The sequence below is a fragment of the Schistocerca serialis genome, unplaced genomic scaffold (genome assembly GCF_023864345.2).
Source record: "Schistocerca serialis cubense isolate TAMUIC-IGC-003099 unplaced genomic scaffold, iqSchSeri2.2 HiC_scaffold_881, whole genome shotgun sequence".
NCBI lineage: Eukaryota > Metazoa > Arthropoda > Insecta > Orthoptera > Acrididae > Schistocerca > Schistocerca serialis.
In genome coordinates this window covers 35001-47017 of record NW_026048498.1, presented here as the reverse complement: position 1 = coordinate 47017, position 12017 = coordinate 35001, and the positions used below count along the sequence as shown (strand labels likewise).

Here is a 12017-nt window from a genome sequence, read left to right as displayed (position 1 = left end):
CCATTATTTGAAAGTTTGCGGGGAGGTTACAACACACACAAAAAAAACAAAAAAAAAAAAAAAATTGCATTTATATCCGCTCCTCAATTGTAGATACCCCTTACACAGCTGTGTGCAATGAATGAGTGCTGGCTGGTAATTAATTGCACTCCTTGGAGGGAAATGCCATAGGAAGTGGTCTTTAAAAAGTGAATGTTTTTCGTTAAAAGACAAAAGGTACTTTAGAAAAAAGTAATAGTGGGGCGTTTGTTGTTGAACAAAGTAAGTACAATGAACATACGTTATCAGATTTGCGCAATGCAGCTTCACACTACCTTTTGATTATAACACAATATACTATACATCGTCCCGAACCGTGACCAGAGTCGCGAGACGAGCAGAGCACGCCGCCGACGCCCGCTCAGTACAACCGTCCACCCGCTACTACTGTCGACCGACTACTACCTCTCCCGACTCGCGCTACAATATATATAACAACTGTTCCCGGCGACCCGGTGCGTGCCACTACTGTCGTCTGGCGCGGTCCAAGCGCCGACTAGCAACGATAAATAACTCTCTGGTCAGACAGAGATGCTGTCATGCCTCGCCATCGCTCTGGTAATGGAACACGCAGTGGCGGAGCCAAAGACTGTGTTGTCGAGGTCGAGTGCGAGCGGGAAGAGAGGCAGCGTCGGCACGGAGATGCAAGCGAGCGCGAGACGCACGGGTGCTGCGGCGTGGCGCGTTTGCGGTCGGCGCCTTTGGTGGCAACGGCCGGGACAAGCAGCGGTGTATGGTGTGGTGCGGGGCGGACAGGGGCGGCGGTGGACGGGGAGGAGGAGGCGGCGCGACGACGGCATGGGGGCGAAAACGGGTTCGGGGGACGGCGGATGTTGAGAGGCGTCACGCGCGGACAGGACACAGACACAGACACAGAGACACACAGATTGGAAAGGGAGGGTGCGCGGTAGTAGTTGGGAATGTGCGTACCGTGCGGGATGGGAGTGGGCGAGGAACACGGTCGTGGCCCCCTGTTTTGGGTGCGTGTGATGACGTCGGTGTGTTGTGGGAAGGGAAGGTGCTGTGGCGGCGGCGCGTAATGGGCGTAGGCCGAAAAGAGAAAGGAACGTGGGCAGTGTGTTGGCAAGCGTCGGTTCGACTGCGACGTTGATGGGCAGGGCAGGGCAAGGTTAATGGTGGTAGGAGTAGGCGTGTGGGCGCAAAAAAATCTGCCGCTGCAGGCGGTGCCGTAACCGCCATGGCGGGAAGGAGAGAGGGCCAAAGAAAGAAAGAAAGAAAGACAGAAGGAAAAAAAAAAAAGGAGGGGGGGGGCGAAAGTGGAGAGGCGGTGGTGTGAGAAGGGCGGGGGCGGAAGGAAGGCAGGAAGGACAAGAGGCGAGGCGACGGCTTGCTTTGTGTATCGGTCGGTCTCTGGCTATGCTTCGTTTTCTGCAGCAGGGTCGGTGCGCGGCGTGGCTCGCGGCAGTGGGAACGCCTGGCGGCTGGACGGCCAGCAATGCGGTTGGATGGGCGGCCACAGCACCGCACCTGTGCCCGAGGAGGAGACGCTGGCGGCGGGCCCTGAGGTGAGGCCGGCTCGGCTGGGGCTGTGGATGTGGATGTGTAGGTGTGCGCCGCTGCTGCAACAACGAGTAAAACGCGAGAAGAAGGGATGGCGGTAGAGAGGAGAGGAAAAAAAAAAAAATAAATAAAAGGTCGTGTTGTGTTGATGCGCAGGCAGACGCGTACAGAGAGACGAGCCCGGTCTGCAGCAGGGTGTGGCCGTGCCGAGTGCAGAGCAGCGGCGGCTCGGTTCGGTTCGGCCCGGCCCGGCGGGCCGCGCTGTTGTCGCGGACGTGAGCGCCCCCTGGCGGGTGGCCGGAGGCGGCGCGGCGTGTTGGACGTGTGGCTGGTGGCAGTGCACAATTTGCGAGTGGCTGGCGGTGTGGTGTGGCGGTTGGCGCGTCGGGCGGCGGAGAGGTATGTGTTGCGGGCGCCCTTTGCTGCGCTGCGTCGTTGCGTGTGCCGTACAGGGCGGGCGCTTGTCGACTGTGTGGGCGGTGTGGCGAATTGGCGTGAAACGGCTGCCGAGAGGTGTGTGGTAGCGAGCCGGTCGGTGTCAGTGCGAAGGGGAATGTGCGTGCGTTTGGCGGTTTCGGTGTGCTTTTTGCGGCGTGAGAGTGGGAATTAGTGGGGCCGGCTGTTGTGTTGGTTCCTTGTGTCTTGTGTCGCGTAGCTTGATGGCAACGTGGAAGGACGCCGGTTTCGTTTCGAGCCTTGCGTGTGGTTGTCGACGTTGACTGGTTGGCGTGTGCCGATGCACGTGCATGTGTGGGTCGCGAGTGCGTGTTTGGCTGGCTGTGTGTGTGTGTGTGTGTGTTTTGGGGGGGAAGGGGGAGGCGGTGGTGAAAGTGCAGTCGTTGCCACGGGCGTCGTCGGGTGGGGCTGGGGCTGTGCGCCGTGGCGGAAAGGTGGTAGGTTGCGGGAAGCGAGCCCGTCGTTGACGGTGTCGCGTGAGGTGTGAATCGAGTGGGGCGCGGGGCGCGAGACAGGAGCAGCGTGCCGCTGCGTCGTGGTCGTCAGCAGAGGCTGTGCGTGTGCTTGTCCTTTTTGTGGGCGGTTCGTGCGAGGCGTTTTTGTTTTGTGTTGCCCTAGTTGTTAGTTTATTTTGTTTGTGTTTGTTATTTGTGAGACGACGACTGGTTGGTGGCGTGCGCGCGAAGTGGCGGTGTGCGCTTCCCGTGTCGTTTGTGTTGTTTTGTTTTTGTGTGTGTTTTTTTTTTTTTTTTTTTGCACTGGGCCCCGGGGGGTGGGTGGGTGCGTGTGTGTCGATTGCCGGCTGGCGAAAGGTGCGCCATCGGCGGGGTGGGTCGCCGGCACAAGTAGAGGCGGCGGCGTTGTTGCTGTTGTTGTGTGGTGTTTGTTTTGTTCGGCTGTGTCGGCGAGCTGTGTTGCGGTGCGTGTGAATGGTGCTGGCGTTGGGGCTGCGACTGCGACGGCGGCGAGCCGCGGGCGCGCATGATAGTGATGTTGTGAACAGCGGCTGTGTACGGTAGTGGTGTTGTTGTAGCACGACGTGCATCCGGGCCGGCGCGGAAAGCGCAGTTGCGGGCGGTTGCCCTTCGGTGCCAGCCATGTCGCGTGAGCGGCGGGTTGCTCTGGTGTCGACACGTGGTGCTCTGGGTTGTTGTGTGGTGCCCTTTGGCCGGTGGGGGTGGTTCGCGTGTGTCTCGTTCGCGCTCGGTATCTGGTCGTGGTCGTGCTGCTCCCCCGTCTGTCGGCGGTTTTCGACGTCGTCTGTACGTTTTTGTTCGTTTGCGGCGTGCCTGCCGACGTCGTCCCGTCGCGACCTTTCAACCGAAAGTGTGGCGCCCGAAGGTGAACGAACGTAACCCTGACCTCGGCGCTTTACGCTGAGCCGAGCGAACCGAACCTAACCTGTGGTGTGGCGAGGTGAGCTCAGCCTGTGAGCCCCTAACGTCTACGTACGGTAAGCTGTCCGGCTCACGCCTCACGTTTGAACGCTTTTTTAACCTACGTTTGACGCTTCTTAAACCTAGCACTGACCCCTTAACCTAACGTGTAACCTAACCTAACCTAACCTAACCTAACCTAGCCTCTGACGCCTGACGTGTTTGAATGCTTAACCTAAGTTTGACGCTTAACCTAACCCAAGTCCCCTTAACCTAACCCACGTCCACCTAACCTAACCTAGACGTGTAAACGTAATGTGTAACGCGTAACGTGTAAGGTCGGCTGGCGTGTGTGCTGACGGCAGATTGGGTTGGTCTGTCGATTCGGATTGCGGTTTGCCTCGGTCGAGGGGTTGGGTCGGAAGCGGCGAGGGGCGGCGGCGCCTGTTGCGCAGGCGGCGGCGCCTGTTGCGGCGGGCAATTGTTGAGAAACGGCTGTGAATGTTGGCGGGCGAGAGGAGGAGGACGGCGCGCGATGTGGCCCGACGGCTGCGGGCCGATCGGGAAACGGCGGGAGGGCGACGGAAGGCGATGGGGCGGCGGAGGCGCGTTTGCACGGCCGTCATCGCCGCACGCCTCGGCTTGTGTGGCTGTGGCGCCGGCCGCGCTGGCCGGGCTGCCGCGGCGACGGTGTGGGAGTTTTGCCGAAGGTTTGGCCATTGTGGCGGGTCGTCGGCTGGGGCTGTGGGGGCGGCATTTGGGCGGGGGCGGCGATTCTCGGCGGGCCGACCCAGGCTGTAGCGCGCGGTAGCTGCAGTTTGGCCGTGGTTTGCGGCGCTGCCGTGGCGACTGGTTGGCGACTGTGGTGTGGCTGTGTGTAGCCCCATCCTCGGTGGTTTGAAAGGCGCGGGCGGTTGTGGCGCAGGTTTGGGGCTGCTCCGCACAGGCTGTCGGACGTTGGGCGGTAGCAAGCGCGGGAGGCGCGGCGCGGCGGCGCGCAGAGTGGCGGCCGCTCTCTCGGCCGTCCGCGCCCGCCCGCGACACTGGCTGGGCCCTTGTGATTCTCTGCTCTGCTGTGCTGTGCTTGCGTGCCTGCCGTCCCGCTCGCTCTCGCTCTCGCTCTCGCTGTGTGTTACGCGCGTCGTCGAAATGGCAGATCAGGCGGCTACGAACGAGACTGCTGCGGCACCCGCCGCCACCGGCACTACGAAGAAGGCCAAGTCTGCGTCGTCTGCGAAGAAGCCGCGCGCCAAGCCTGCGCACCCGCGCACCTCTGAGATGGTGACGGCCGCCATCAAGAGTCTGAAGGAGCGCGGCGGGTCGTCGCTGCAGGCGATCAAGAAGTACATAGCCGCGCACTACAAGCTGGACGCGGAGAAGCTGGCGCCGTTTATCAAGAAGTACCTCAAGTCGGCCGTCGTGGCGGGCGAGCTGGTGCAGACGAAGGGGAAGGGCGCGTCCGGCTCGTTCAAGCTTGCCGGCGCCGGCGGCGGGGGGGCGGCCGAGGGCGGCAAGGCTCGTGCTGGCGGTGCCAAGAAGAAGCGCGCCGCTCCGGCCAGCAAGGAGAAGAAGGGCGCCCGTGCGGCCGGCGCAAAGAAGGCTGGTGGCGTGAAGGCGGCGACCGGTCGGAAGGCGGGCGCCGCCAAGAAGGCGTCTGCGGCGTCGGCCGCTCCCGCGGGTGCGAAGAAGGCGGCTGCGGCCAAGCCGGCCAAGGCCAAGTCGCCGTCGAAGGCGAAGAAGGCCGCCAAGGTTCCGACGAAGAAGCCGAAGGCGCCGCGCCCGAAGAAGGCGACGACGCCGTCTAAGGCGAAGGCTTCGCCCAAGAAGAAGAAGTAGAAAGAGATGGGAAAGGAAGGGTTTGGCGCTTGACTCCGTCGTCCCCACCCCCCGTCGTCGTCTAGTGGCGCGCAAGAGACGCGCGGCCCAAAACGGCCCTTCTCAGGGCCATCAAAGCACGTCGGGGAAGGTTTTGATTGTCGTGTTGCGTTTGGTGTGGGGTGTCTGTCTGGCGTTTCTGTATGCCCGTGGGGATGCTGTTTGCGTGCCGTGGTGGTTGGATTGCGGGGGTCGGTGGCGGGTGTGGGCGGCGGTAGCGGTAAGCGGTGTTGTTGTTGTTGTTGTTGTTGTTGTTGTTGTCGTGGTTGATTGTCGCCGTGTTTGTGGCGGCGGCCGACGGTTGGTTTTCTGTCACGTTGTTTTGTTTGAATACGTTGGTTGGCTTGCCTGCGTTCGTTCTTCTCGGATGTCTGTCTTGTCGAGTCGTGTCTGGTCTTTGTTTTGTTCCTTTGTGTGTGTGTGTGTTATGTTTTGCAAGGGGGGGCACGTTGAGATGTGGGAAGGAGTCGGTGGGGGATTTCGGTGGCGTGTAGAGCGAGCGAGCGCGCCTGCCTGGCCGTTGGCCGTCGGAGTGGAGTGCGGGTTTTTTTTGATTTCGAAAAACGAAAGCGGCGGCCGGCCAGCCACCCGTGCGGTGTGACGTCGGCCGTTGGGTATTGTGCGCTTTGAGCGCCGGGGAGGGATGATGTGTGATTGTTGCGCGCTGCTAGCAGGCAGGCAGAGTGAGCGGGTGTGGCGGACGGACGGGAAGTGGTGGTTTTTGTTTTTTTTGGGGTTGCGGGGCGAGAGGCAGGCGACCGACAAAGTTTGCTCGCGACGGAGAGATGTTAGTGGCCCTGAAAAGGGCCGTTTTTGTTTGTGCGGTGCGGTGCCGCGGCGCGGTTTAGGCGCGCTCGCCGCGGATGCGGCGAGCGAGCTGGATGTCCTTGGGCATGATGGTGACGCGCTTGGCGTGGATTGCGCACAGGTTGGTGTCTTCGAAGAGGCCGACGAGGTAGGCCTCGCTGGCCTCCTGCAGGGCCATGACTGCGGAGCTCTGGAAGCGCAGGTCGGTCTTGAAGTCCTGGGCGATCTCGCGCACTAGGCGCTGGAATGGCAGCTTGCGGATGAGCAGCTCTGTGCTCTTCTGGTAGCGCCTGATTTCTCGCAGGGCGACGGTGCGCGGCCTGTAGCGGTGGGGCTTCTTGACGCCTCCGGTGGCGGGCGCGCTCTTCCTCGCCGCCTTGGTGGCGAGCTGTTTGCGCGGCGCCTTTCCGCCGGTGGACTTGCGGGCCGTTTGCTTTGTGCGGGCCATAGCGGTAGCGGAGCGGCGTGCGTGGAGGTTAGGTGCGGCGCGGCGTCCGGTGCTGCCTTGACAACGGGCCCGCGCGCCTCCGTGCTGCGCTTATATGCCCTCGGTTGCGCGTGGTGGGGGGAGGGCGGGCCAGAGTCTATATAGGGGGGCGGCGGGCGCGCTGGGCGCAGAGAGACCGCGCTGAGCCGCCGTAGCGAGAGGACGCTCTGGCTCACCGCAGCTGCTATTGTCTCGCTCGCGCTATTGTTCTCGCGCGTCTTTGTCTGCGCGCCTTTGTTAAGGTGCGTTGGTCAACGGCGTCCGCGTGGCAAAAGCAAAAGCTTGTCTCTCCTGCTGACTACTCGCGCGCGGGTTGGTTAGCGGCAAAATTGTCGTGTTATCTGCTACTGGCTGTGGCACAAATCGATTCAGGAATCGATTTGCGTCACGCCTAGGGAACGTTAGGGCACGCTGTGATCCAGGACCCCCTTCACGTGGGACCAGTCCGCGATCACTAGAGTTAGATATCTACATCTTTTCTTTCTCAATTACAGGTGCCCCATGGACCCAAATAATAGCTGCCTAACCGCCATAGAGGATGTTGTCACGACAGACCGCACTCTGTCGGCGGCAACATCCGCCACACCACCCGCCCACAGAGATACCGCGTCCACGGTCGGCGCTTCTTGCGCCCCCTCAGGCTACCGCCCCATCTCTGCCGTTGAGCTGTATGTGATTATGAATCGCATAGCAAAGCCAGAAACACCCGCAGAAAAAGAGGCCGCGGAAAGGGCGTACGCACATTTCGTGCGCCACGACTTAGCCGCCGCCCGGGCACAACAGCCGCAAACAGAGTCTTCCTTTCCGCTGAGTGAACTGCCGCGCTCGGCCATAGAAGAGGTGATTGTTCCGCCGGGAGCCCTGCTGGGTGTAGCAACTCAAGATGTTGCTGCTCTGGCGGAGGCGGCCCCGAATGGTGTTGCGTCACCAGTCTTGGCTACTCAAGAAGCCAGTGCGCTGCTGATCGCCCCAACGGACAATTCCAGTGAAGAAGCCGCTAGCGCGCCAGTCCTCGCCGCGCAGAGACTGACTGACAGCGACCACCCCAACCCAACACGGCACCCAACAACGCCAGTTCTACTAGAAATTCCTGAAGCCAACCTGGGGACACTTCTATCGGCAGAAATGCCGATGGATGTGCAACAGGCATCACGGAAACGACCAGCCACCTCTGACTCTGAGGAACAAACCGCAGTAACCGCGCCTGAAGGGCGCCAAACAAAAAAGAAGGCTGCTGCTGCAGACGCCCCCACAGCGCCCCCTGCAGCCGAGGAAGACGGTTTTACCGTACCAAACCGGCGGCACACTGCCAAGCCCAAAAGGCTGGAGAAGGTGCTCGCCCCACCGCCAGCCACATCAAATCGGTTCGCAGAGGCAACCGAAGTTGTCATGGAAGCGGAACCCGCCGCCCCAGCACGTAAACACACACGCCCCCCTCCAGTAGTCGTGACGTGGGACGACGAGTTCATGGACCTCCGCCGCATGATTAAAGAAGTGGTGGAAGTAAAGTCATTCAAAGTCCAAGCGAATAACGTCTACAAGATCCTCCCAACATCCATAGACGAGCACAAAAAGCTCATGGATCTCGTTAGGGATCAGGGACTCCATTGCTATACCCACAACACCGAGTCCCTGAAGCTACTAAAGGTGGTTATACGCCACCTGCCAATCAAGATGGACCCTGCCCACCTTAAACAAGAACTCGCGGAGTCGGGTTTTTCCGCGCGCACGGTAGAATTAATGACATCGCCGCGTACGCACAAAAAGATGCCGTTGTTCCTTGTCGTCCTAGTGGACAACGAGGACAACAGGAAAATCTTCCAACTCGACAAAATTGCGGACATCGACGTCTCAGTCGAACTACTCAAGGCCAAAGGCAAGAGGCTTCAGTGTTACTCTTGCCAAGGCTTAGACCATGTTGCACACAACTGCACCATGCCCGCGCGTTGCGTAAAGTGTGCAGGTGCACACCAAAGCCGTGATTGCGTAAAAAAGCGCGACGAACAGCCCAAATGCTGCAACTGCAGTGAGCCGCATGTTGCCAGCTACAGGGGCTGTAACGCATTCAAATCCCGCAAGCGTGGCAAGGCCGCCAAAAAAGTGCAGCCAGGAGTCAGTTTTGCGTCCGTTGCCGGGAGACGGGCTGCTGAACAGCAGGCCCCGCCTCGCGGTGAACGCCGCCTACCCGCCCGCAACCTGCAACCACCTACCAACACACAGACGGAACCCAGTGCTGCTGGGCTACTCCCACCGCCCCCCACGACCCGCGCCGAAAAAGGACAGGCTGCCCCTGCTGCGCAGACACCCATCGCAAAACAGTGCCAGCCTAGTACAGCCCCAGCGCCACCCGCCCCCGCGGCCTCGAGCGCTATCACAGATGATCTGCAGACGCTACTGCAAACATTAAACAGAATCATGACACAACTACCCAGTCTAGTCTCCGCAGCTGCGACGGCCCTCCAGGCCGTCGCCCAGCCCCCCAGTCATGGATAACGACCATACCCATGGCCTGACTATTTGCGTTTTTAACGCAAACAGTCTTATACCGCAGCAGGGTGAATTTAGGGAATTTCTATACAGCGAGGCAGTAGACATCTGCCTCGTCTGCGAAACATTCCTAAAACCCGGTGTGCATGTCAGGGTCGCAAACTACAGCTGCTACCGCACTGACCGGCCGACCCACGGCGGCGGAACGGCGGCGTATGTTAGGTCGTCCTTGCGGCACTACCCGGTGCAGCTGCCACGACTCGAGCACATTGAAGCCACCGGCGTGACCGTCAACACGTCTGTCGGCAAGATCACCTTCGTGGCGGCATACCGGCCGCCGCGGGGTGTTCTGCAAGAGGCCGATTTCGACACCCTACTGGACATGGAGGGGAGGCTGTTCATCGGGGGGGACTTTAACGCAAAGTCCGCCCACTGGAACTCCCGCCTCACAAATGTCAGCGGGCGCCGACTTGAACGCGCCGCCCTCAGACACGGCGCCATCATTCTAGGGCCCTACGACCCAACCCACATCCCAGTGCGCGGACAACCAGACGTTCTCGACGTTGCTATACTGAGGGGGGTCGATCGGTTTACGACTGCCGAGACGAGGACGGCTCTGTCATCAGATCACTTGCCGGTGATCTTTGACATAGACGTCGTCGGCGCGGCGGTGCGGGCCGGTCGTCCATCCTTCAAAAATATCAACGTCGAGCACTTCCAAACCGAGGTACGGGAGTACCTCACAGATGCCCCTGATCCGGAGGAGGTGGGGGCGGAAGCCGCCATCACCTCCCTAAATCAGGCGCTCCTGCGAGCTGCAGAGACTGCCACACCTGGTCGCACACGTCAGCCGCAAGACAGGTCGCGACGCCTCCCGCAAGCAATACGGGAGCTTATAGTGGCGAAGAACCATCTTTTCCGTGAGTGGCAAATAACGCGACAGCCAGAAACGAAACGCCGCGTAAACCGCATGCGTCGTGCCATCACTGCGGCCGTCCGCGAACACCGCAACCAAGCATGGGCCGACCTTGTCGAGTCCCTCGACCCAGATGACGGCAGTGCATGGCGAGTCGTGAGAGGTTTTCTGCGCCGCAGGCAGCGCATTCCTCCCCTGAAACTCGGTCAGGACCACTACTGCGAGCCGGACGCCAAGGCAAGTGTCCTAGCGGACACCTTTGAGGCAAACTTCCGACCCGTGGTAGAAGACATCGACGTGGCCCACGTCCGTCTAGTGGAAGAACGTCTCCCAGTCTTCCTCGACGCACGAGAGGAGGGTGACAGCATAGACCCCATCACCGCCGAAGAAGTCGCATTGCAACTCCGATCGCTCAACGCCCGGAGGGCAGGTGGCATCGACGGCATCCCGAACTCACTCCTTAGGAATCTTCCTCAGGAGTACGAGCAATACCTGGCCACAGTCTTTAACGAAATCCTGGCCTCGGGTGTCTACCCCTCGGTGTGGAAACATGCCGAAGTGGTGGCCATCCCGAAGCAGGACAAGGACCCCCGGTCGCCATCCAGCTACAGACCCATCAGCCTCCTCCAATGTCTCTCGAAGGTTTTCGAGAGACTTTACGTGCGGCGACTTCTGCAACACGTGGACCAGGAAGACATACTGCCAGACGAACAGTTTGGTTTTCGTGGAGGTCACTCCACGACCCACCAGCTGCTCCGCCTCGTGGAACCAGCTATGAGGGCGCTGGAGACGAGGGAATACCTCGGGGCGGTATTCCTGGACGTCTCACGCGCCTTCGACTCCGTGTGGCATGACGGCCTCGTCTACAAGTTGTTTGTACTCGGGGTACCGACGTCGCACGGAGTGCTTCTCAGGTCCTACTTATCTGGCAGGACATTCCACGTCCGGGCAGAACAGGGAAGGTCCACAAACAGACCCATACGTGCCGGCGTACCGCAGGGATCGGTACTAGGCCCCATACTCTACTCGCTCTTCACCGCCGACGCTCCGCGAGTGAACGGAGTAGAGTTGGCCCTTTATGCGGACGACACTGCTCTGTTCACCCGGAGCATGAACGCGCATACCATGGGGCGTCGCCTCCAGCAAGGATGTGAAGCGCTTGGTGCTTGGGCCACCATGTGGCGCCTTAAATTTAACGCTGGCAAGAGCCAGGCGGTGGCGTTCACGAAGCGCAGAGTGCCGCCAAACCTAGAAGCCCTACACATCGCGGGAGGCCCCATCCCGTGGTCAAAAACAGCTACCTACCTCGGAGTGAGACTAGACCAGCGGCTCACCTGGGCCCCACACATCCAGTGGATCCGAAACAAGGCGATAGGGCGACTTCGTGCACTCTATCCCTTGTTAAACCCGGAGTCCACATTGCCCTCCCGTCACGGCATCACGCTGTATCTGACACTGGTACGTCCAGTGCTAGAGTACGCGGCCGTGGTGTGGGGCAATGCCGCCGACTCCTCGATACGATCGCTACAATGCGTGCAAAACAAGGCGCTGAAGCTTGCGCTGGGCCTTCCCAGGTTCTACCCAACCACCTTTCTCCATGAAGACACGGGCATCCTGACGTTGCGGGACCGATTCCGAGTCCTAGCACGCCAGTTTTACCAAAAAGCGGGTCAATCCCGCAATCGGCTCATTCGGGGCTTGGGCCAGCAGCAACACCATCGACCAACTACCCGTTGGCCGGACCTGTTGCGGGAATAACCCTTCCCCCAACAACACCAGGACCCACGAGATAAACACCGAGAGGACCCCAACAACAGTTAGGAAGTCTTTTCAAAAACATCTCTTTCAGGTCCTGCAGGAACAGCACACAAGTGCTTACCCTGCACACACACGTGCCTCAGGTAGGCACATGAGTAACGGAGTCGCTGGGCGCAGACCGTAGCCGACTCGCGAGCCGCTGCAGCTGCTGTTTGTGCACGTTTTGCTTTGCCCGAGGAAGGAAGGATGACAGGCCGCGGCAAGGGAGGAAAGGGGCTCGGCAAGGGTGGCGCCA

At 60.5% G+C, this 12017-nt stretch overlaps 1 protein-coding gene across 1 annotated transcript; it reads left to right on the top strand.

Moving 5' to 3' along the window:
- The first annotated feature begins 7062 nt into the window (after positions 1–7062).
- LOC126452488 (uncharacterized) lies at positions 7063–9054 on the top strand. Its single transcript, XM_050091081.1, has 2 exons — positions 7063–8064; positions 8557–9054. The coding sequence occupies exons 1-2, from the start codon at positions 7063–7065 to the stop codon at positions 9052–9054; spliced, it is 1500 nt and encodes a 499-aa protein (XP_049947038.1).
- The last annotated feature ends 2963 nt before the right edge of the window (positions 9055–12017 follow it).